This window comes from Schistocerca piceifrons, chromosome 7, assembly GCF_021461385.2.
Source record: "Schistocerca piceifrons isolate TAMUIC-IGC-003096 chromosome 7, iqSchPice1.1, whole genome shotgun sequence".
Classification (NCBI taxonomy): Eukaryota; Metazoa; Arthropoda; class Insecta; order Orthoptera; family Acrididae; genus Schistocerca; species Schistocerca piceifrons.
Genome location: NC_060144.1, coordinates 91,288,397 through 91,314,232, shown reverse-complemented (window position 1 = coordinate 91,314,232; position 25,836 = coordinate 91,288,397). Strand labels below are relative to the sequence as shown.

General features: G+C 43.6%; 1 protein-coding gene across 1 annotated transcript; it reads right to left on the bottom strand.

Annotated features, from left to right (window-relative positions):
- Positions 1 to 9,023: 9,023 nt before the first annotated feature.
- LOC124805458 (myogenesis-regulating glycosidase-like) lies at positions 9,024 to 22,996 on the bottom strand. The gene is made up of 3 exons (XM_047266022.1): positions 22,873 to 22,996; positions 14,276 to 15,246; positions 9,024 to 9,467 (listed from the first exon to the last, which is right to left on the bottom strand). Exons 1-3 carry the CDS (start codon positions 22,994 to 22,996, stop codon positions 9,024 to 9,026), a joined length of 1,539 nt encoding a protein of 512 aa, XP_047121978.1.
- Positions 22,997 to 25,836: the final 2,840 nt, after the last annotated feature.

The following is a 25,836-nucleotide window of genomic DNA, read 5'->3' as shown; positions in this document are numbered from 1 at the left end:
TACTATACAAAAAAGACTGTTCCACTTGGCAAAATATCTTTCCGAAATGATTCAATGGTTAAAAGGCTTTTAAGGCGAGCATTAATACAAATTTAAAGGGAACATAGAAGGTCACTAGCGTGTGTGTTTCGTGATAGATTATGTTATAAGATTCTGTTTTGAAATAATCATCACAAATTCCATAAACCAATAAAAAACAGTTGTGAATGGCTTGGAGTTGGGATTACTTTGTGCGAAAGTGAATAAGTAAGTCATGTCTATTTTCCTTAGATTCATACCCGCTATTTCTAATCAAGCTCAGTATAGCTGAAGGCACTAAAGGACAACCTCAGTTGACATGGAGTCACATAGTCACCCAATAAACTTCCCAACACCATCTGTACAGTCAATTATTCTCTTAGAAGCGTTTGCTAATGACATGTCTTTGATTCAATGGACAAACTGTCAGATGCTAAAATGGAAAACTCAAGCCCCTTCAGGTAACTGCACTTCCTCGTTCAGCTATCACGATACAAATAGCCTTGTTTAGCACACGTTCATCCATCATGTAATTCCTTTCTCATTCTACACAAACTTTGAAGGATATTACCATCTGATGGATGAACTTCCTCCCGACATTTGTGCGTGAATTTTACGAGGGCGTGCTGAAAAGCAATGCCTCTGAATTTTTTAGATGAAAACTCTCAGAGATTTTTAAATAAAAGAAACATTCTAAACATTCCACAACCTTATTCTTCGTGTCTACATATTTGGAGCCCTCTGCCGCCTACCGACTCCGAATTGAAGCGTGTAATATGGTTGTGTATGGTTGTGTGTGTAAAGTCACTATGTCAGTGCGTGAGAAACAGCAAGCTGTAATTGAGTCGGAGTTGTTGGTCTACACGTGGAGTACCCTCTCCTTCAGCGTGACAATTGCAAGCCACAGACGAGAACTGTGACCTCCGCAAACAATCTGACGTCGTGGGTTCGCTGTCATCGATCATCCTGCATACAGTCCCGACTTGGCCCCATCCGAATTTCACCTATTTCCAAAACTTAAAGGACACTTTCGAGGACTTCACTTTGATAGCGATGAAGCGATGTAAGCAGACTAGAGGTTGTGCCTCCGACAAGAAGTCAAACATACTACAGTGACGGCATAACGCATGGAGGATTTTTTTTTGGTCTGAGGCTGTTTGTATGGGTGATGCTCAAAACCAGTTAATAAAATAAAAATTAATTAATAAATATTTAGATGTGATGAATGAATATGAAAAATGTTAATAATGTTTATTTCGTTTTTCAGCATGCTCTTGTAGTCTGCAGAACAACAATTATATGCAAGCAAAATATCTAACGAATACAACACACCACCAGCTTGGACCAAGTGGAAGCCTGAAACAGGGTTGCAAGGGTACATTTTGTGAATAATCGCTTCGAGTTGTGTCAACCAAACGTTTATTAGCAGCAGGCGCCATACACGTTCGTGTTAACAGAGTTCCACCACTGCAGTGACATAAGGTTGAAGCAGCAGTCATACAAAGTGCCCACACATGCAGCCAGTGCGAGCTAGGCGCTGGCCCTGGTGAAGTAGGGCAGCTTGTCGAGGGGGGCGGCGTAGCCGTGCAGCCAGGTGGGTCCCTGTATGACGGGGTGCTCGGGGTCCACCTCGTCGCGCCACCAGCCCTCTGGCAGGTAGATGTCGCGGCTGACCGCCTTGTGCGACACCACCGGCGCCACCAGCACGTCGTCGCCCAGCATGTACTCTGTACACAGGGAAAACACACACCGTCACCACACACGTCATCCCGGTTATCTCGTGTAAACATCCTGTATAGACTCTGTTCTTGTGCAGCCCTTTACTCTCCTCAAGAATCTCCTCTCTGCTGCGTGTATTTCCGCTGCCTTGTTTCCGTTTATTTATTCAAAACTCGTTTCCATATGACAATAATGGTATAGGGTGTCGAGTAACAGCCGCTCCCAGACACAATAGAGGGTGATTTTATTTACTGTACGCTCAGTTTCAGGTTTGTGCTCATCATCAGGTTGTTTACATCCAGTTAGATGTTCCACTCTTAATGCTGAGGATGGCAGTTTAAGAAAAATTATGAGATGATGACTAAGTAGACCCCACTGAAATAATTGGAAGATGCTAAGCGACATGTGTTGCAAAATATTATAATACTTACATACAGCTGTAATATCTATTCCCTTTCCACATACCACTAAATTCATTTTTGCAAAATATCCCAATTTTTTACACATAATATGTGTAGTATTTACCTTGGCAATTGCTGGTACTTCTGTGTTATGACTTTTTAAGAAGTTCAGAGACGTTACATACAAGCAAATATAACACATACAACAGTTAACGAAAATCAATTTATGTGATTATGGAACGACACTTTCATTTATAATACGTGGAAAATTTTCTGGCGAACTGTATAATTTTGTAGCCACTGTCGAATTATTATTATTACTATTATTATTATTATCAGTCGTTTCTTTAAAGACATGTGGAAATGACTTGTTTGCCTACTTGTTCATTGAGAATGAGGTATGAGTTGGAACTATGGATGTAAATATCGAGCTCTTCAAGGAGATTCATTTTCTTTCCTTTGTTTAAAGTGTTTAATACCTTCGGGTTGTCTTAAATGATTAAGACTGTCCATGTTCCTTCAGATGTGCTCCAAACGTGGACTTATCAGAGTTATTTAGCTAGGTGTTGTATACATGTTCTGAGTACCTTAAAGTGAAACTTCTTCTTGTCTAGCCTTTGTAGAGCTATGGGGAATTGTCACATGGAAGTTTGTAAACGTCTTATTTGTTGTAATATTGGCTATTTGTTCTAATGTGTATATGTAACACCTCGGAACTTCTTAGCTCTAACCTCTTTGACCATAACCACTGTTTTCCTACGTGAACACGTTAGCTGTTGAATTGCATGTGCTCCCGAAGTCATTGACATCTGCTATGTCGAAATCATTTCATGCAAGTCCAATAATTACTATGGTGAGTAATATCCAGCTAATGTGTAAAAAATAGAAATATTTTTGTAAAAAATATAACGAGTGTAATATGGAAACGAGACGGATAGTCCAGTTACAGGTAAGTCCTTTAACATTTTAAAACTCATTTCGTTTAGGAACTTACAATTGTTTCAGTTATGGCTATATTTTCACTATCATATTATTTGTCTTTTGTTTGAATAGTCATCTCGAAAATTCAGCATGGAAAGAAAGATGTAATTGAAAATTAACAATCTGAAAATAGGCTCAAGCCCGAAACTCGTGGTGTATTGAATAAAATAACTTTCTGTTTTGACTGGTAGCTGTTTTTATTCTACACCCTATAACGGAACAGACGTGGATTGCAACTGCATCCATTATGGATAAAATTCATAGAGTAATACTATTGCCATACTACTATAAAATATAATTTATGTATCTTTCTGGGTTTTTAGTTAAGTTCTTTATTTATTATTCCACAAATGACGTGAAAGTTGTGCACCTTTTCGTCTACATCTTTATCATAATTAGAATTTCGGCCGCATCTCAGATATTTTCGCGGATGATGCTGTAGTATACAGAGAAGTTGCTGCATTAGAAAATTGTAGCGAAATACAGGAAGATCTGCAGCGGATAGGCACTTGGTGCAGGGAGTGGCAACTGACCCTTAACATAGACAAATGTAATGTATTGCGAATACATAGAAAGAAGGATCCTTTATTGTGTGATTATATGATAGCGGAACAAACACTGGTAGCAGTTACTTCTGTAAAATATCTGGGAGTATGCGTACGGAACGATTTGAAGTGGAATGATCATATAAAACTAATTGTTGGTAAGGCGGGTACCAGGTTGAGATTCATTGGGAGAGTGCTTAGAAAATGTAGTCCATCAACAAAGGAGGTGGCTTACAAAACACTCGTTCGACCTATACTTGAGTATTGCTCATCAGTGTGGGATCCGTACCAGGTCGGGTTGACGGAGGAGATAGAGAAGATCCAAAGAAGAGCGGCGCGTTTCGTCACTGGGTTATTTGGTAACCGTGATAGCGTTACGGAGATGTTTAATAAACTCAAGTGGCAGACTCTGCAAGAGAGGCGCTCTGCATCGCGGTGTAGCTTGCTCGCCAGGTTTCGAGAGGGTGCGTTTCTGGATGAGGTATCGAATATATTGCTTCCCCCTACTTATACTTCCCGAGGAGATCACGAATGTAAAATTAGAGAGATTAGAGCGCGCACGGAGGCTTTCAGACAGTCGTTCTTCCCGCGAACCATACGCGACTGGAACAGGAAAGGGAGGTAATGACAGTGGCACGTAAAGTGCCCTCCGCCACACACCGTTGGGTGGCTTGCGGAGTATCAATGTAGATGTAGATGTAGATGTAGATGTATAATTACTTTGTCGTTAACTACGATTTTGACTGTGCTGATTATATAGCTTCAAAGGTCATATCTTTCTTTTAATGTAATAAAATTTTAAGAATGTGTTTCTTATATTTTCGGTTTAACGTATGTGTTGCTAACCGGAAGTCAACTTGCTTGTATCATCTGCAAATAGTGATTCAGTTAGATTACTGCATTTATCTAATTTAATTCCTGGTCAATTACGGGATTTCCAGTTCTTAAGGACATAGTGAATGTAAATATTAAAAGTAGCTGCTCTTCCATGGTGCATTGCTTTTAAAGCAAAGTTTATCTCGAAGAAATTGACTTGAGAGGCTAATACAGCACTGGGTCAAGAAATGTTACGTCAGCCTGAGCACCAGGTTCCCTCGCGGGAATCTGAGTGATGATCCCTGGAGTTGTACTGTATCTTGAGTAGTGGTGAAACTTTTAAATTGTCTTAAAATGTCTCCTCAGAGAAAGCCGTCAATAGTTACGTGGCGTCTCCGAAAACTTATCATCTGTGTTCGCTTTGGACCACTGTGACGAGCTACGTCTGCTGTGTTTACCGAGGATGTCTGGAGCTGTCATGTGTCGTCCACATCTCCTCAAATTGTAGGTTGTTTCAGTAACGGGTTGGTTCTTGCAAGGAGCTTAGGTTGATGCCCAGTGGTAAGACAAATCGTGACTAAGATAATCGAAACTGGAATATAGACAGAAAATGACAGAATACGGGAAAGTGTGCTTAATAACTGTATACATAGTGATGTGAAAGGAAGCTCCCTGTCATACCTGAGTCGATGGTGAGAGCGGTGGCGTCCGTTGGGTCGACCCACCAGACGGGCCTGTTGACGGGGGTGCCGTCCTCGGCAGCCTTCTTCATCAGCTCGACGATCAGCGGCCCGTACTGAGCGTGCAGCTGCGTCAGGTTGCGACAGATGTCCATCGTCTGCAACGCGGTCACCAGTTACAGTGTTACAGCTCAAGTGAAACTCTTTATAGTGTTCAGGGATGAGTAAATAGCTCTCTTCTCAGGATATACACTACTCGCCATTAAAATTTCTACACCACGAAGGCGACGTGTTACAGACGCGAAATTTAACCGTCAGGAAGAAGATACTGTGATATGCAAATGATTAGCTTTTCAGAGCATTCACACAAGGTTGGCGCCGGTGGCGACACCTACAACATGCCGACAAAAGGAAAGTTTCCAATCGATTTCTCATACACAAACAGCAGTTGACCGGCGTTGCCTGGTGAAACGTTGTTGTGAAGTCTCGTGTAAGGACGATAAATGCGTACCACCACGTTTCCGACTTTGATAAAGGTCGGATTGTAGCCTATTGCGGTTGCGGTTTATCGTATCGCGACATTCCTGCTCGCGTTCGTCGAGATCCAATAACTGTTAGCAGAATAGGGAATCGGTGGGTTCAGCAAGGTAATACGGAACGCCGTGCTGGATCCCAAGTGCCTCGTATCACTAGCAGTCGAGATGACAGGCATCTTATCCGCATGACTGTAACGGATCGCGCAGCCACGTCTCGAGCCCTGAGTCAACAGATGGGGACGTTTGCAATACAACAACCATCTGCACGAACAGTTCGACGACGTTTGCAGCAGCATGGACTATCAGATCGCAGACCATGGTTGCTGTTAGCCTTGACGCTGCATGACAGCAGATGCGCCTACGATGGTGTGCTCAACGACGAACCTGGGTGCAGGAATGGCAAAACGTCATTTTTTCGGATGAATCCAGGTTCTGTTTACAGCATCATGATGGCCTCATCCGTGTTTGGCGACATCGCGGTGAACCCAAATAGGAAGCGTCTATTCGTCATCGCCTTACTGGCGCGTCACCCGGGGTGATGGTATGGGGTGCCATTGGTTACACGTCTCGGTCACCTCTGGTTCGCATTGACGGCACTTTTAACAGTGTAAGCTACATTTGAGATGTGTTACGACCCGTGGCTCTACCCTTCATTCGATCCCTGCGAAATCCTACATTGAAGCAGGATAATGCACGACCGCATGTTGCACGTCCTGTAGGGACCATTCTTGATACAGAAAATGTTCGACTGCTGCCCTGGGCAGCACATTCTCCAGATCTCTCACCAATTGAAAACGTCTGGTCAATGGCGGGCGAGCATCTGGCTCGTCACAATACGCCAGTGACTACTCTTCATGATCTGTGGCATCGTGTTGAAGCTGCATGGGCAACTGTACCTGTACAAGCCATTCAAGCTCTGTGTGACTCAATGCCCAGGCGTATCAAGGCTGTTATTACGGCCAGAGGTGGTTGTTCTGGGAACTGATTTATCAGGATCTATGCACCCAAATTGCGTGAAAATGTAGTCACATGTCAGTTCTGGTATAATATATTTATCCAATGAATACCCGTTTATGATCTGCATTTCTTCTTGGTGTAGCAATTTTAATGGCCAGTAGTGTAAATATATTGGAGAAAAAGCAGGAAGTATTAGTGTTACACTACTTATATTGTCTCATACTAGAATATGGGTTCTTGGAATTTTAGCGTAGGTCTCTTGCGACACGAAACATATGTCTCGACGCGTATCTCAACATAGGGTCCTTATCATTTCTGTGAATCTCTCGCACTGACGTTTCAGCGACGAATTTTCTTCACACCAAAGTGGGGGGGGGGGGGGGGGGGGGACTGCAATCCTGTCCGCTGTTGTTCGACATAAAATAAAATATCACGTGCTCAGTGAAACTTCGTTCTCTGCTCATAATTTAATGTTGATTCTTTTTGTTGTCTTTTCGCAACATACAAGACACAAACGCGCTATATTGGTTGCAGTGGTTCAAAAGAAAATGCCTTATATTAGGATTTCGATACGGCTAAACGAAGTGAATGAACTGGTTGAAGACAGAATTCTCAGCCCCGAATTAGGTTTATAATATAACTATTAATAATAAACGCTCTTTTTGTCCACACGACTGTGATGTTGGATGTACTTTAACATTCTGACCTTAAGTACTAATTATTTGATGAACTTTTAATGCATTTGCTCCAGGGGAAAAAAAGTTAATATTGCGGCAACCTGCACGAAGAAAAGAATAAACATGTTAATGAATCAATAAGAACGACTATTGCTACTAACCACAATCGTTGCCAAGTTGCAGACTCTGATAACCCTGAAAGTGACAGTACCATATCAGAATCACCAACTGCGACATAATCGCGTGTACAAACAGTGATCCACCACTGTAAAATGATCACAAATTAATTTTTTAGACGATGACCGGTTTCAGTCTGTAATGACCATCTTCAGATCTAAATATATATATAAATATATACATCTAATGAGCAGTGTGTCTTTTAACATAAAACAGCAATATGTATCACAATGTACTGTCATACACCAGGGAAATGTACAGATAAAATATGGTATAACGTATCTTTTTTATGTCCTAAAGTGATACGGCCATAATGGCATCGTCAAAACATATAAATATAATCAGCATAGCATCGTCACATAGATTTAAAATGTGGTGTAGAATAGGCCACATAGTACACATAGTGATTATTGCCAACTAGCTACTGAGGTACAGTAGCATCCAGAAACCTGTTTGCCTACACACACCCTAGATGTCGCTACTGTGGGCTTGCTTATGTGTAGTCATCATTTACGCAAAAACATAATCTGATAAAAGCACATAAGATAAAATGCATGTAGCAGACTTATTAAAATTGATGACTATCATAGAAACCAATTGTGATACATTAAAAGATGAATGCAGTTACCCATGTAAAATTATTAAAAGAAAATATATGAAGGGTATAGGTCCGACCCTTTTTTATGGTGAACTTACGGTCAACAATTAATATAGCATAATTTATTGCCTGTGGCAACCTATTAATTGCTTATGAAAGATAAAATGTCTTCATGACAGCTGAAAAAGGGACAGATCAATGATCAGCGCCCTCTGCTGGGTCGGCAGCTAGGATCTTATGTAGGCGCGCATCGATCGTAAGAACTTAACCAATAGAGGGCTTTACATACATCGTGACATGTCTCCCACAGAAAACTTTTAAACAACATATATTTATAGGTTGCCACAGACAATGTATTAAGCTATATTAATTGTTGACCGTAAATTCACCATAAAAAAGGGTTCGACCTATGATCTTCATATATATTCTTTTAATAATTTTACACAGGTCATCTTTTTATGTATCACAGTTGGTTTCTATGATAGTCATCAACTATAACAAGTCTGCTACATGCATTTTATCTAATGCGCTTTTATCAGATTATGTTTTTGCGTATATGATGACTACAGATAAGCAAGCCCACAGTAGCGACATCTAGGGAGGGTTCTGTCGACATGCCCCTCCATATCCGCATCCAGTAACGGGTTTTGGCTAAGGATGACACGGCGGCCGGTCGCTAACGTTGGGACTTTATGGCCTGCTCGGGTGGAGGTTTTTAATTTTTCTCCATTCACTCGAAAACATCTGACCGTACAGTGTAGCTCTATATGTAGATTAAGATTTCTTTTCGAAATACGTCTTTTTTTTCTTAATGTGAAATTTTGTGTTTGGCACATAGGATATCAATGCTGTATTGCGACATTTACCTTACACGTGGCTCGTATAAATAAAGAGTGACACATGTCACAAAATAAGCGCTCAACGCAGCTCGTTGTCGAAGTCCCAGGGCTTGACGTGGAACCTGATAGCCGGCATGAAGGTGGTGGCCTGCAGCCAGCGGATGTACAGGTCGTAGGTGGGGTAGCCGCCGTGGTTCTCGGCGCCGCCCACCTGCTCCGGCATCACGAAGGGGTAGCCGACCATGCTGAGCTGCAGCAGCTTGGGCACCAGCGTCTTGAGGCCGTTCTGGCCGCTCCACGCGGTGTCGATGACGTCCATGAGGAAGAAGTTCGGCAGCTGCTGGCTCTCGACGCCGGAGCGCAGCGTCACCATGGGCCCGAACTGGGCGCCCGCCCTCGAGTACTCGTCCGAGATGGCCACCGGGTTCTTCTCCGCCGGCGTGATCTCCGCCGGCTGCGGCAGGTAGCTGGACTCGCCGTAGTCGAACCTGAACGTGTCTATCCCTGTCTCATTGCGAAGTGCCTGGAAAGAGATTGAGAATGCAGTGGCGTACCGTGAGAGATGATGTTGAGAGTATACAAGCCGACGTCAGAACAGGGGACGGAGATAGAGAAAGTATGGGAGGATACCGGACGGTTGATAAATTATGTAAAGAAATATGATGATGCAATCATCATGGGATATTGGAATGCGGTAGTAGGGGAAGAAATACAAGAGAGAGTTCCTGCAGAATATAGGATTGGAAATTGAAATAGGATGGCAGAAAAGCAAACTAAGTTCCGCAATAAAGGTTAATTAGTAATTACGAATAAATTGTTCAAAATTGGAAGGTGTGGGAGTTATAAGTTGCAATGGCGGGAGACGAGCCGAAATTTGGGATGGATCAAATTGTGGTGAGAAAGGGGTTCCGATATCAGATGTTGTGAAACGTAGCCACAACCAGATACACCCTCGGACCACAATCTTCTTCTGATGAAGAGCAGGCTAAAGTTTAAAAGATTCTCCAATAGGATCAATGCTAAATGAAGTTGGGCACTGAAGACTGGTGAGAAGCGTCCTATGCTCTCAAAGGCTGCAGTTAGTGCAATACTGAACGCAACAGCGGGCAGTTCGCTTGAAGAGGTATGGAAATCTCTGAAAAGGGCAATCACAAAAATCGGACACACTAGCGTATGTACTAGTATGGTAACCGCGAAGGAACTGTGGGTAACACACGAAAAATTTCAGTTCATCGGTGGAAGAAGGAAGTTGGAAAATGATCAGTGTGAGACAGAAATGTGGCAATTAAGAAAGAAAAAACTAGGAAGTGTAGTGAAGCCAAGGCGACATGGTTTGTAGAAAAATGTGAAGAAATCGAAAAAGGAATGGTCATCAGAACGAGTGATACAAGATATAGAAAGGTCAAAACAATGAAAAGTAAAGGCATCAATTTTCAGATTGGAAACGGAATCCCGTTGTTAAACGCAGAGGTAACAACGGATATGTGGAAAGAGTAGGTTGAAGTTGGGAGTAAATGTCCGAAGACGCGACAGAAGAAAAAACAGGAGTCGATATTTAAGGCTCTCGCATTCCACAATTAGAATCAGAGTTTAACAGACTTTTACAAGACTGGCGATCAGATAAGACCGAGAGCATAGACAACATTCCTTTGGAATTTCTAAAATCGAGAACGACCCGACAAACGTCTTGGAATCTCATGCAACCAAGTTCCTGATAATAATAATACACATAAGAAAGGTAAAGGAATTTGAGGAACGTTTAGATAACAATCAGTTTGTCTTTCTGAAACGGGACACGTACGAGAAACTTCTGACGTTTCGCTAGGTAGTGGATTAAGGATTACGAAAACTGAAGAAACTTTCGTAAGATTTTTGGAACTAGAAAAAGGCAACCACAGTATAAAATTGTGCATGGTGTTCGAAACACTAAAAACAGTAAAAGTAAGCTGTTGGAAAGAGGGCTGCTATTATGTAACAAAACCAGGAGGGAATGATACGGAATGGAGTGCTGAACTAAGTGCTCGAATTATAAAGCGTTTAAGACAGGTATGCGATCCTCCACCCGTATCGTTCAATCAGTACATCGAGGAAATAATGACGGAAATGAAACAAAGCTTCAAGAGTGGGATTAGAATTTAGGGTGAAAAGATATCAGTGAAAATATTCGCTGATGACACTGTTATCCGTTGTGAATGTTGCGGAAAAATACGTAACATGTTGACTAGAATTTACATTCTAATGAGTACACGCTATGGAATGAGTGTAAATACACTCCTGGAAATTGAAATAAGAACACCGTGAATTCATTGTCCCAGGAAGGGGAAACTTTATTGACACATTCCTGGGGTCAGATACATCACATGATCACACTGACAGAACCACAGGCACATAGACACAGGCAACAGAGCATGCACAATGTCGGCACTAGTACAGTGTATGTCCACCTTTCGCAGCAATGCAGGCTGCTATTCTCCCATGGAGACGATCGTAGAGATGCTGGATGTAGTCCTGTGGAACGGCTTGTCATGCCATTTCCACCTGGCGCCTCAGTTGGACCAGCGTTCGTGCTGGACGTGCAGACCGCGTGAGACGACGCTTCAACCAGTCCCAAACATGCTCAGATCCGGAGATCTTGCTGGCCAGGGTAGTGGACTTACACCTTCTAGAGCACGCTGGGTGGCACGGGATACATGCGGACGTGCATTGTCCTGTTGGAACAGCAAGTTCCCTTGCCGGTCTAGGAATGGTAGAACGATGGGTTCGATGACGGTTTGGATGTACCGTGCACTATTCAGTGTCCCCTCGACGATCACCAGTGGTGTACGGCCAGTGTAGGAGATCGCTCCCCACACCATGATGCCGGGTGTTGGCCCTGTGTGCCTCGGTCGTATGCAGTCCTGATTGTGGCGCTCACCTGCACGGCGCCAAACACGCATACGACCATCATTGGCACCAAGGCAGAAGCGACTCTCATCGCTGAAGACGACACGTCTCCATTCGTCCCTCCATTCACGCCTGTCGCGACACCACTGGAGGCGGGCTGCACGATGTTGGGGCGTGGGCCGAAGACGGCCTATCGGTGTGCGGGACCGTAGCCCAGCTTCATGGAGACGGTTGCGAATGGTCCTCGCCGATACCCCAGGAGCAACAGTGTCCCTAAATTGCTGGGAAGTGGCGGTGCGGTCCCCTACGGCACTGCGTAGGATCCTACGGTCTTGGCGTGCATCCGTGCGTCGCTGCGGTCCGGTCCCAGGTCGACGGGCACGTGCACCTTCCGCCGACCACTGGCGACAACATCGATGTACTGTGGAGACCTCACGCCCCACGTGTTGAGCAATTCGGCGGTACGTCCACCCGGCCTCCCGCATGCCCACTATACGCCCTCGCTCAAAGTCCGTCAACTGCACATACGGTTCACGTCCACGCTGTCGCGGCATGCTACCAGTGTTAAAGACTGCGTTGGGGCTCCGTATGCCACGGCAAACTGGCTGACACTGACGGCGGCGGTGCACAAATGCTGCGCAGCTAGCGCCATTCGACGGCCAACACCGCGGTTCCTGGTGTGTCCGCTGTGCCGTGCGTGTGATCATTGCTTGTACAGCCCTCTCGCAGTGTCCGGAGCAAGTATGGTGGGTCTGACACACCGGTGTCAATGTGTTCTTTTTTCCATTTCCAGGAGTGTAGATGAAAGACAGAAGTAAAGAGCAATGGCGTAATTGAGATTAACGGAAACCTTAGCATAGATATTGGTGACCACGAAGTAGAAAAGTTAAATAATTCTACAACCATGGAGACAAACTAAAATATGACAGAAGAAGTATGGAAGTCGTAAAAAGCAAATTAACACGAGCAAAGAGGTCATTCTTTGTTAAAAGAAGTTTATTAGTATCAATGGTCGGCCTTTACTTGAGGACCAGATATGGAGAATGTACGTATAAAGCACAGCATAGTATGATAGTGAATCGTGGACTGTACAAAGATAGGAGAAAAAGAGAATCGATGAGTGAGATGTTGTGCAGTAGGAAGGTGCTCAAAAGTAGGCGGACTGTAAGATAATGTATGAAGAGGTTCTGCGCGGAATCAGCGAAGAAAGGTAAATACAAAGACGAAAAAGGGAAAGCATGATAGGACATGTGTTATGATATCAGGGAATAATTTTCATTGCCCCAGGGGCGGGTGAGGGGGGGGGGGGGGGGGGCTGTAGGGCAAAAACTGTAGGGGAAGGCAGAGATTGGAATACATGCAACAACTAATTGAGAACGTAGGTTACAGACTTTTATTCTGTGATCAATAAAGTTGCCACAGATGAAGAACTGGCGGAGGGGCCGCATTAAACCAGTCATAAGTTGATGACTTAAAAATAATAATAATGAAATTTCTACTAACGGACTACGCAAGGGAGTCATATTGTTATGACTAGATGCTTGTACAAACGAGAAGAATCGAAAACAACGTGCCACAGATGTCGTTAAATGGATGATTTAATTTATTCGCAACTCGCTTCAGGTTTTAGACCACCAATGCACGGCAGCACATTGTTCCCTAACACATATTTATTTCTGTCAATCATCTTCATTTTTTTTTATCAGAATGCATTCAAACAGTCGCTAAGTTCTCATTTCTGTGAAATACACCAGGTACCTCATTCGCTCGTCGCTTTGAAAAGGACACCGAAGTCTTACTGGCAATGTCAACCGATAGTAGGTATTTGAAAAGACGAAAAGTACAATAATAAGTTAAGCTAAAAAATATAATTTCAGAGAAACAGCAGAATTGGATTGAAAAGGAAAATTAATTTTGATGCTCCCAGCTAATTTATTCTGCACCAAGTGCTGCATATAATTAAATTTATAGTCGGATTGATTTTACGATTAATGAACTGATGAAAAATGTATCTATGAAAGTGAATGAAAAGCCTACCAACATACTCTTGACTGACAAATGTCCCAAGTGTTCTGCTTTTATATTATGCTCTTGAGTGAAGTTACGACCCTGTGAGCTACAGACAAAATTACTGCACGCCTGCGGCGTACATTAAATGCAAGATATTCTAATTACTCATCATACGATATATCCATATCGGCTACCCAGTCATTTCAAAAACATATATTCTCAGTAGATGTTCGTTTGCAGGACAGAATTTCTCTAAGCGTTTTACACAATGTACTTCTAATTCCTTCTGAACAGTCAAAGATGAATATTATTTTTCTTTTATATGGATTACAGGAACCGCAAGAAGCTCTGCAAGCGATTGATTGTGTCTAAGTAGAGGGATACTTTGTTGCTGATTCCTATCACATAGATACGAGATTCGCTGGCGAAGCTACTCACCGAAAGTTTGTCCGTCCACCAAGCTGCTGCGTCTGGGTTGGTGAAGTCGACAACGCCGCCATAACCCCTCCACCAGCGAGTGGTCGTGCTGCCATTACTGTTCTGCACGAGGTACCCGTTGGCCAGCGCCTCAGAGAAATACGGCTCGCAATTTTCGTTTACAAATGGGTGCATCCACAACGCGACGGAAAACCCTAGTGCGTGGAGGTCATCCGTGAGAGCACGCATGTCGGGGAACTTGGTCGTGTCGACGGTCATACTGCCGTAGCAGGTTTCCCATTTGTCAGATATTTCGATAACGCTGTAGTCGAATCCGTGCTCAATTATATTGGCGACCCTGTCCCTCACGTTGTCTTCTGGAGGCGCCACTGTCCAGATGGGATATGTTGCCATGCGTTCGTCTGGGATCGCGTCGGGCTTGCCCATGTACGTCTGGACGACGTGCTCGTGCACCTGTTTCGGGTCCTCGTACGAACACAGCTCGAACTGCAGCACGTTGTCGGTTCGGTCCTCTGGGTAGGGAGACTCGTTCTCGGCAATGAAGCACAATTTGTTGAGGGTCGCGTCGGTGTTCTGCTCTATGAAGAGAGGACTGTTTGCATGAACGCGGACGGCTCTGCCGTCGGAGAAGAGCCAGTAGCGCGAAGCGATGGCGGCGTGGTCTCTGTTGTTGGTGACGTATGCGTAGTGGTCGTACACGTTCTGCTCCGTTGGCCACTTCTGGTAGGTCGATTCGATACCTCCGTAGATGTGACTCGAAAGGTGGCGCTGACACATTCTGATGGGCGCAGTCGGAACGTCAATCGTCAGCCGGCCTTCAAAACAACGGCCCGCCCTGTCTTGGCGCCGCAAGACGACTCTGGAGCTTCCAAAGTCGAAGGACTCCTCATCCATACGTCTCTCGTGGCGCGGAACTGGAGGCAGCTCGTCTCCGGGAACTTCTATGTATCCCAGCTCCACCTCCTGGCCGCCTAAAACATGCAAGTAATTATCTCCTGTGAGTGAATTTGCTATGGTCATAAATATAATATGAACGAGGTATTATGAAACACTGAAGTTCACTAGAATACAAATTTATAATTGCCCTAAGGAGAACTGAAAACTTAGGCTTCAGTATCTGAACACCTGAAACATGTAGCGCGCTATATCCCACAAATGACTGAAGTTTAATTCTTCGTATGGATTTAGATGTCTATTTCAGCGTTTCATGTACAAATAATGCCACGACTACAGTAACCTCTACTGACATTCCACTATACCATTGTTGTACAAACGTTCGACAAGCTACACTTATTCTCTAGCATGCACCGAGTAGCTATTATTTCGACAGTAGCCCCTGATATGTACTTGCCAACATCATTTGGATATCTTTTATTGTTACACTCATTCAACCTCAAGCCTGGGGTAACATTAGATCATAAGAGTCACTACAACTTCTCATATAGGCAAGTCATGCAGCATACATGAAGCTCTTTCAGAATAATATTCTAGAGTGTGTGGCGATTGAATTTTTCATACTACGCAACGGCATAAAATGTAACATTAACACGAAAAGCTCATTCACTTTACCATACGTGTTATCTAGACAGTTCTCTTGCAAGATAAATCAAGAAAACAGTACTAGAAAGGCAATTGGACACTATATACTGAAACTATCGTTTTTCTTTATTTGAAATCATGCCACATTCAAACACATTAATATATCTGAGAGAGGACACGAAGTTGGCTGCTCCTTGGCCCCCATCAAGAATGTGACCATGTGTGACAGTCGTACTGGAACGCATTCTACTTTAGTTACAAAATTCCACGTTTTATGAAGCAATCTGGCACCAATATTATTCTGTTGTATCATTATATACTTTAACAATATTCGTCTCAGAATGTTTCAGTAAAAGCGTTAATAGCAATTATACCCTCATATACAACACCTTACCATTTGTCACGTAAAGTCTATGTAGTAAATATTTCATTTAACTCGCATGTATTCTTCTTACAGTTGTAATTTTGCCATACCCTCAGAGAAAATATTACCACAGGCGTCAAACATCGCTGTTTCATCTGCGAAACATTACAGGTGCACGATCTTAATTCTGCGACATTTTCTATGTCTACATCTACTCCTACTTGATTGCTCTGTATTTCACGTTTCTGTGGCGGGCAGAGAGTTTGCAGAACCACTTTCATGCTGTTCCCCTGCGACTTCACTCTCTATTATCACGCGGGGAAAATTGGACACACAAATCTTTCCGTGCGAGCTCTTATTATATTACGAAGGTCATTTCTCGTTAAATCGATGACAGAAGTCAACAAAATAATTCTGCCTTCGGAGGAGAATGTTGGTGATTGTAATTTTGTGAAAAATCTCACTGCAAAGAAGAACTATTGTTTTAATGATTGCTATATCAACTCACTTATCATATCCGAGAGGCTCTCTCCCCGTTTCACTACAGTAAAAAACTTTTTGGATGCCTCATCTTGTAAGGATCCCTCACATCGCGAAATATCCAGAAGAGGCCGGATACGCATATAGTGTCTTCCTAGGTTTGTTGCCTCTCCTAATAAGATGTGATTTACCGTGTAACCGAAATGGAGAGGAATTTTCTTAATATCTGTGTGCTCTCAGTAAAATGCAACTTTTCGCACTTAACAGATTTCTTATATACAATCGACAGTATCATCCACAAACAATGTAAGACGTTGCTCAGATCGTCTGCTAAATGGTTTTCATACTTCAAGAACAGCAGAGGACCTATAACCATTCCTTAGAGAACCCCAGACTTGACTGTGGTTGCACTACATGAATTCTCGTCAGTTACATCGAACTGTGACCTTTCTGAGAGATAATCGCGAATCCTTTAGCTCAATTAAGACGATACTTCACAGGCGCGCTGCTTGATTATGAGCCACGTGTGGCGAGCGGTTTAGAAGTCTAGGAATATAGAATCTTCTTGAGATTCCCTGTTGACAATACTGACTAATTCTGTGAACAAAGAGCTAGTCGTGTTCCACAAGCATCATATATTCCTTATTTGTGCTGATTACGTGTCAATAGATCGTTTCCTTTGAGGTTTTTCATAATCATAGAACGCAGTATACGAGATCTGTGAGAAAAATAATGACACTGACAACACTGCGAGGTATCTGACAACGCTATCTTGGTCTACTTTTGTAGATCGGTGCGTCCCTCCCATCAGACTCTCAGTCCGTGTTTCAGCACCGAACTGCCATCACATGATTTTTGGGAGCGCCATCAGTGAAGCTGTGCTGTCTTTGAGCGTTATGAAAATGAAACAGCGGAATTTAGTGCAACATTATACCGTAAAGTTTCGTGTTAAACGTGAGGAATCTACGAGTGTGACCTTTGAAAAGTTGAAACAGACCTTTGGGGAACATTTCTTATCAAGAGCACGTGTGCGTGCTCTTGTGACATCGAAAAGACTTTGTTGCACCCGAAGAAACTATCATCCAAGTGTTTTACAAAGATGTCCTTGACAGGCTCAGGAAAAGGGTGAATCGAGCACACCAGACGTTGCAGACAAGTGGTTATCCACTTACTACGCGTAACTCTCCGGACCACGACTTACAATCTCCTTAAACGTTGTCCATAATTGCTGAGCGACCGTCTTATCAGAACCAAGCGAAATATAAATGTCGTGTGACTAGGGCCTCCCGTCGGGTAGACCGTTCGCCGGGTGCAAGTCTTCCGATTTTACGCCACTTTGGCGACTTGCTCGTCGATGGGGATGAAATGGTAGTGATTAGGACAACACAACACGCATTCCCTGGGCAGAGAAAATCTCCGACCCAGCCGGGAATCGAACCAGGGCCCTTGCGAATGAGAATCTGTCGCGCTGACCACTCAGCTACCAGGGGCGGACATCAGAACTAAGTGATGTAAGTTCACTGTCTAAGTGAGCTTATCTGCTCTGTCTAGTAGAAATACTCTCCTAGCCTTTTTGACTGATTTATTATCTTTCGTAATCATAGTTGCTATAGAGACGTCACGATCGCTTTCATCTCTTTACCGACGTCGCCAATAAGGTCCGGCCTGTTTGTAGCTACACGGTATGACATATTTCTATTGCGTGTGGGCTGCCGAGCTAGCTGTTCAAGAGAGTTATCAGGCAACGTGTTCAATAGTATTTCGTATGACAGTCTATGTGTATCCCCCACGATGTGTCCATAGACACTAGTCTATCCTCGATAGGTGAAAGTCGCCTCCAAATAGTATTGCATGATCTGGATATTTATGCGCTACTGGCCGTAGACTTTCTTTAAATTCTGCAACTGTCATAGAGGGAGCGGGTGGCCGGTAAAAACATCCAACAATTAATTTGGTTTCACCTACGCCAGTTACAAGCGACCAAGTCACTTCACTGTCCCATTTAACTTCGACCTCAATAGAGACAACATTTTTGTGGGGCTCTCCTATGGCCTCTAATCTATCTTTCGAATATACGTTCCACGACTCGCTAAATATCTCAGAGCAATGAAAACGCGTTTCCTGCGCACCCGCATATAGATAAGATGGTATAGTGAAGTCAGTTAATCTTGTAACGTCAGCATTTTGGCTTTAATTCGCCATACATCCATAAACCGTAGAGGAGCTTGCCTAGCGCTGTCGTACGGTTGACGTAATATGCAGTAATAAAACTCTTAGCTCCACCGGATATCTGCCGCCACAACGGCATCAAAACACAAGTGAGCTTCACGAATGTGTGACTTGGTATGCAATTTTCGTCATCCCACAATAGACGAGTACCGTTCTATACCACGAGAATAACGGGCCCGTACTTCCTGAATGACGACACCAAGGAACGGTCTTGTGGATATGCTGTACTGCGCATGAAGGAAAGACAATAAAATTTTGCCGGCGATTTCGCATAATTTAATGTGACGGCTAGAGCTCTATGATCAGTAAAACAGGTGGGTATTACGTAAACGTCCGAAAGCTGCCCGTACAAAGAATAATGAAGGTAAAAGCAATGACGCTGGAGGTGGCAGTAAAATAAGTGTATCGGACAAGTATAGGACACAGACAAATCCATGCGTCCGTAGGTACAAGAAGCTTTCCATATCAAGTTCTTTACTAAAGATAAATATAAGAGACTGATGCACTGGCCGGAGAACGCAATTAAAATCACCACCCAATAGAATCTTTGCACGGGATGATAAATAATTTCCTCTCTGTAGAAGCGCAAACGTTCCGTAGAAAGACCAGAACCAGAAGAAGCATAGAGGTGCCTCCTATGCTCTTACCACCATCGAGAACTTCTAAATCTCGTAATGGAATTCCTGCCCCATAAAACAAGGCAGTGCCCGTAGGAAGTTCGGAAGCAGCATTAAAACGGTCGAGAACCTGGTCACTTCTGCACCAGAGTAATATATCAACTATTGCAAAGCGGTGAGCCACTGTTGAGAACCAATACTGTTAATATTCTGTGCTTGCATAGACATTTGAACTGGAACGGAAACTACAAAATTACGGAACCGTCATCGAACGGAGGCACGTTGCAGTATCCATGGCAGAATCAATGAACGAAACTGCGGTAGAAGGGGTGTGAACATCTCCGCCATCTCCCAACAGTTCTATCTGCTTCAGTTGTTTCGGCTGGTCATACATAAAATCGGTTTCATATTGAGAGGGAGAGACCTTCGTACTCCATTCGCCAAAGGACAGGGGCTCGCATATGGAGATTTGTTTGGTAACGAAAGGGTTCTCCTAGCCTTGGGAATCAATCAAGTTACGCTCACCAACAGACTGTGACATAGACGACGCGTCAGAAGGCGCAGAAGTAGTTTGGTAAGCTAACAGGAAAGGTATCAGGCAGAGGCGGGGGAAGACAAGTGGGGTCCTGAGACAGATTCCTTAACAGGCGGCGATGAATGGAGAATCGCCAGACGAGTTATCAGTAAGCACCTGAAGTGGTGCAGAAGCATCCATGACTTCCCTGGCCGTAAAAATGCCGGAGAAGAGGGTCCTTGGAAAGAGGGCTATCCGAAGGATGAGCCAAAGGAAAACACTCCTCAAGTGCGTCATCCTCCTGCGCTCTGTCACTCTTGTTTTGAAAACCGGGACCAACACCGCGGCAGTGACGGCGTTAGTAACCTTACGAGTGAGCAGCGAGGGCAAAATCACGAGCAGTATCTCTCAAAGATCCACTTTGGTCCTCAAATATCGGGATTGGCTCAGTTGCAGAGTCTTGTAGGAGAAGAGCCGCAAAAGTAAATTTTTACACTGTTTGTAAGTGCGTTTTAATTTAGTCTTGGCCAGCCTTTCATAGTTCGCTCGTACTGTACAACTGGCAGGGAGGTAGCTGCTCTTATTGCAAATAAAGCCGGTTTCTTCCTGGCCAGCACAAGTAATATGTACCCGATAGCTACATACCTGTAAGTGACAGAGAGTATTTTTTTCATCGCCGTTTACACTGACTGAACGCTTCTACATACATGTAAACGAAGCCGAGCAGACCATCGTTCCCTTAGAATACGTCGTATATTCAGAAGCAGTATGGACCACAGAAAACTGTCGGCTCCCTCGTGTGGACCACTTCTCTTCTGCGTTCGCCAAAAGAACCATGCTAGTGGGACCAGCACGATGAGTAAAGGGGACCTGAATACCGTGACGTCATAACGTACTGTCAACCTAAACATGATCAAGAAAATTAACGAGAGAAACATATAATTCCTAATCGAAGTATGCAATTAATCTGCCCTAACCACTGACCTTGTCCACCAGCCAGTCGCGTGTCTCTAAAGAGCCGGGCTGCACATGCCTCGTGAATTTATCAAAACTGAATCTGACAGTACTTGTACGTGGAATAAACTTTGGAAACATGTTGGACATCACGATACTAGATAACGCAGTGTAAGGAAGGGCTGCACAAACTGCGGACACTATGCGACGAACAGCAACGTGACGTGCACGGCACATGTCAGACACGCTACGCCAACGCGAAGAGGCGGAACTATGACAGCCTTCTATCACATGACGCAAAGCGGGGTCCACTCAGCAAAGGGATGTTGCACGTGCTCCTCTGAGGTAAAAAGGTTGGCACAGGAGAGGAATTCGTGGCGGGCGGCATCAAACCAAAAGTCAGTTAATGGCGATGGTGCAGGCAATAAGTAGGTTACTGATATTTCGGTTTCAAAGGAAGGTCAGAGACCGAATAAAAAATCAGTTCGTTCAATGAGAAGTGACAGTAGTAGCTACCAAACTTGAGGGGAAATGCTGAAGTGCTTACATTGCTAATAGTGGAACCTAAATATAGTTTTGGAAAGGAGTAAAAACTGATTGTGAACACAGAATCAATGAAATTAGACGCTAAATGAAATGATCATTAGAGAACTGAATAATATAACAGATAAATAGGAAAGGTGTCCAACACGCTGAAAGAGCGGAAAGAAATTTGCGAATAGCTGATGGCGGCCAGAAACTAGAGCGTTGCAACGGAAGAAATTCAGGAAAAAAAATTAATAATTTAGAACAGAATGTTAGCTTGGAAGCAAGGGCAATTAACGTAAATTCACGTCATACTTTCCGACTTTTGGCAGACCAAAAATTTGATTCTGTAGGCTCAACGTATCGAGTAATTTTTCTGCATAAGTGCCTGGAAATATTCCCAATAGATATGGGGCGAAACAGGTATTGGCTGGAGCTGTACGTGGATGTGCGATTATGAGCCGATGTCAGATAGAAATAATTATAATGTTTTGAAATCCATCCTAAAAATACGTAATGTGGAACGGCGTTCGGTCGACTGCTGTAATACATTTTTTATAATTTTGGGTCCTGCAGAAATGCTACTGATGTAATGAAACATGTAGCCTAAATGATGTTTTCAAAAGTAACGGCTGACTGTAAATATATCTACGACATGTCAAGTTGGTTGCTGCATGAATGTTTTTATTCACCATTCTGGAAAAATTGTTTAAATAGCTCTCAGCACTATGGGACTTAACTTCTGAGGTCATCAGTCCCCTAGAGCTTAGAACTACTTAAACCTAACTAACCTAAGGACGTCACACACATTCATGCCCGAGGCAGGATTCGAACCTGCGACAGTAGCGGTCGCGCAGTTCCATACTGCAGCGCCTAGAACCGCTCGGCCACCCCAGCCGGCTACCATTCTGCAGAACGATGTAGTATCATAACAGTGGAATACATGATAAACTGAAAGCCACTTAACGGTGTAATAATACTGAAGACTTATATACCCTCATAAGATTTGATGAAGCAGTTTGTGAGTCCTTTTACCGATGAATTTTGTATTTTTAGTTTTGGCCATTTAAGACGCGACATCGGTTACTCCAGTCCAGCAGAAAGTTGTTCAGCTGAGAATAAACAACATAAATTTCACATCTGTTCACGCAGGTTATTATACACATTAATTAGAAAAACGTCAAGGAATTTGCAGTGCTGTATAAAAGCACACTGCTACTTTTGCTTCTTCTTCTAGTGGTCGACTACAGCACTGATCGTGTACTGTGAATGTATTGTCTAGAAATGTTCAGAGACGTCGGTAGCGAAGAGTGAGCACTGAGGCAATTCTGAGCAGGTGGCCAGTCAGCTAGCTGCTGGCGGGCCTCGCACTCACCCCTGTGGGTCAGTATCAGGACGCGTCCGGTAGCCTCGTCGTAGCGGGTGTTGAGGCCGGCCGCGGTTGCGGCTGGCGCCACCAGCAAAACACCCAGCAGCAGCAGCGTCGGGGTCGACCACATTGCTGCAGCAGACGAGCATACAGGCTAATTAACTGGTAGTCCCGCACCACTTCAAGTGACGACGACAAAACAGATGGCGCTGTAGGCACCAAACAAACGACACAAAGTCACGAATGACATGGTATTACGTTTATCATAAACGACATTCACATGCATTAAGTGTTTCATTCGTTTGCAAAACAAATTGTCGGCCATTTTCAGATTCTCTCATTTATGGAGACCTTCTCATATTTTTGTCCAATGCACTTAACTTTCACCTGGAGTAGCCTGATAACCTATCAGCAGTATTTTTTAATGACGTGAAAATTTTATTTACCTTTGGAGCATATCGATAAGAGATGCTATCGTAAACAGGTATTCTAGTAGGAACTTGTTGCCTTTACTGATTCCAAAGAATCAAGATTAGCTGTGATAACAAGAGAGTGTGCTGCCCCTAAAGATAACGTATCAAATGCATATTTGAACCATCAGCTGCTGGTTCAAATATGCATTTTATACAGTACTTAATGTTGTGGACAGCCAGTCCACAGTGACGTGTAACCGAAAGGCACGCGCTTAAACTCACGCAGGCTGGCGTGAGGTCTGAAACAGGATACGTAATGAATGCTATAAAGAAAAGTACGTAGCTGCTGGAATACTTAACTTTAATCCACAATTGGTGAACATTGGTCTTGTTACTGTACATGCTTCATTAGATACATAGCAAAGGATAAATGGCGCCTTGCTAGGTCGTAGCAATTGACTTAGCTGAAGGCTATGCTAACTATCGTCTCGGCAAATGAGAGCGTAATTCTCAGTGAACCTTTCCTAGCAACGTCGGCTGTACAACTGGGACGAGTGCTAGTAAGTCTCTCTAGACCTGCCGTGCGGCGGCGCTCGGTCTGCCATCACTGACAGTGGCGACACGCGGGTCCGTCGTATACTAGCGGACCGCGGCCGATTTAAAAGCTACCACCTAGCAAGTGTGGTGTCTGGCGGTGACACCACACTTAACGCCTTTCGGCAGTCATGTTCCAAAAATGCCTAATGTGAAAGTGTTGAATGGGGTACTCCCAGCATTTGCATTTGTTTTATGTTCATTATGTACATCCACAGAACAAATTAGCACTACTAGGAAATTATCAAATTAAGTGCCATTGTCTGTCATTAATTTTGCAGTGCAAAAGACTCTAATGAGAACAAATAATGTGCCAAAAAATATGTGAAACTGCCAGAAATTTTCAAAAACAGCAGATAGCCGGAAAAAAGGTCTTGTTTATTGAATTTTTCAGTACTCACTTGACTTATCTATGAAATTTATGACTCTAATATTACGAATACTTATCTTTGAATATTACAGAGTTTTTTTACATGCCATAATGTGAGAAATATTAAATGAACTCTACAATTGCGGAGAAAACATTTGGAAGTTGTTCAGCATCGATAAACACGTATTCACAAGTCTTATCTATCTTTCGAACGATGTTCAACGTTAACAAACGATTATTAAAGCGTCTTGTCTAACATCTGCACGATTTGGTACCTGTAAAATTACACACTGCGGGTGTGGTGTGGTAGCCGGGTAGCATACTCACGGGCGTCGCAGAGTTGGCAACGGAAACGCACGTTTCCGGCAGACGCCGTCAGCGGCCGTGGGTGGACCTGGCAACGATGATCGCCCAGTGAGCCACGCCTTCCCCTTCAGCGGCTACGAGCGCCCTTTGCCGCCGCGATACACACACCCCAGTATCAGTCGCGCTCTTCGACAGGCTTCAGTCTTGACCAGCCTTTCACAGTTCGCTCGTGCATTAGCAGGTCCATAGATTGCTTCGTGTAACAGCTGGACTTTACTGCTGTTTGTTCTTTCGTAAAAAAACTTCGCAACTCACTGAGAAAGCTACAGATCAAGTATAACTTCTCTTTACTGTATCTACGTGTCTGCTAATCGTGTCTGCTGCTGTCCAGCTTCCTTGTGACCATAGCTTCTGCATCACTCTGCAGCCTGCTTCTCCTTACCGACGAGGTAGAACACAGCAGGACGCAACAGTCTGTTGTAGATAATCAACGGCTCTCAAGTTCGCGACCTACCACATTTTAAAATCACCTACTTTGATGGCACTACCTGTAACTTGTCTGATGAGAGTCACAATCTGATATTCGTTGGTTACTTCCGCAGAGTATTTATAAGAATTTAACAGTTTTTTATGCAACAATAGGATGATGATCTAACATTCAGCATTCAAAAACTTGACTGATTACTTCTCTGAAAAATATGAAACAAAAGATTACGCAAAAATTGACGTAAATAAATCAAATAATAACTCTTCTCCGAGTAAGTAGTGTTTAGTTATACACTACTGGCCATTACAATTGCTACACCAAGAAGAAATGCAGATTATAAACGGGTATGCATTAGACAAATATATTATACTAGAACTGACATGTAATTAAATTTTCACGCAGTTTGGCTGCATAGATCCTGAGAAATCAGCACCCAGAACAACCACCTCTGGCCGTAATAACGACCTTGATACGCCTGGGCATTGAGTCAAACAGAGCTTGGATGGTGTATACAGGTACAGCTGACCATGCAGCTTCAACACGATACCACAGATCATCAAAAATAGTGACTGGCGTATTGTAACGAGACAGTTGCTCGGCCACTATTGACCAGAATTTTTCAATTGGTGGGAGATCTGGAGAATGTGCTGGCCAGGGCAGCAGTAGAACATTTTATGTATGCAGAAAGGCTCGTACAGGAACTGCAACATGCGGTCCTGCATTATCCTGCTCAAATGTAGGGTTTCGCAGGAATCGAATGAAGGGTAGAGCCACGGGTCGTAACACATCTGAAGTGTAAC

Excerpts from the sequence above, each read along its gene's own strand:
- LOC124805458 (XM_047266022.1), bottom strand. The coding sequence starts at position 22,996 with ATGTGGTCGACCCCGACGCTGCTGCTGCTGGGTGTTTTGCTGGTGGCG. Across the intron at positions 15,247-22,872 it reads CCTGATACTGACCCACAGGG|GCGGCCAGGAGGTGGAGCTG; the intron begins GTGAGTGCGAGG and ends TGCATGTTTTAG. Across the intron at positions 9,468-14,275 it reads GGTGGACGGACAAACTTTCG|GCACTTCGCAATGAGACAGG; the intron begins GTGAGTAGCTTC and ends ATCTCTTTCCAG.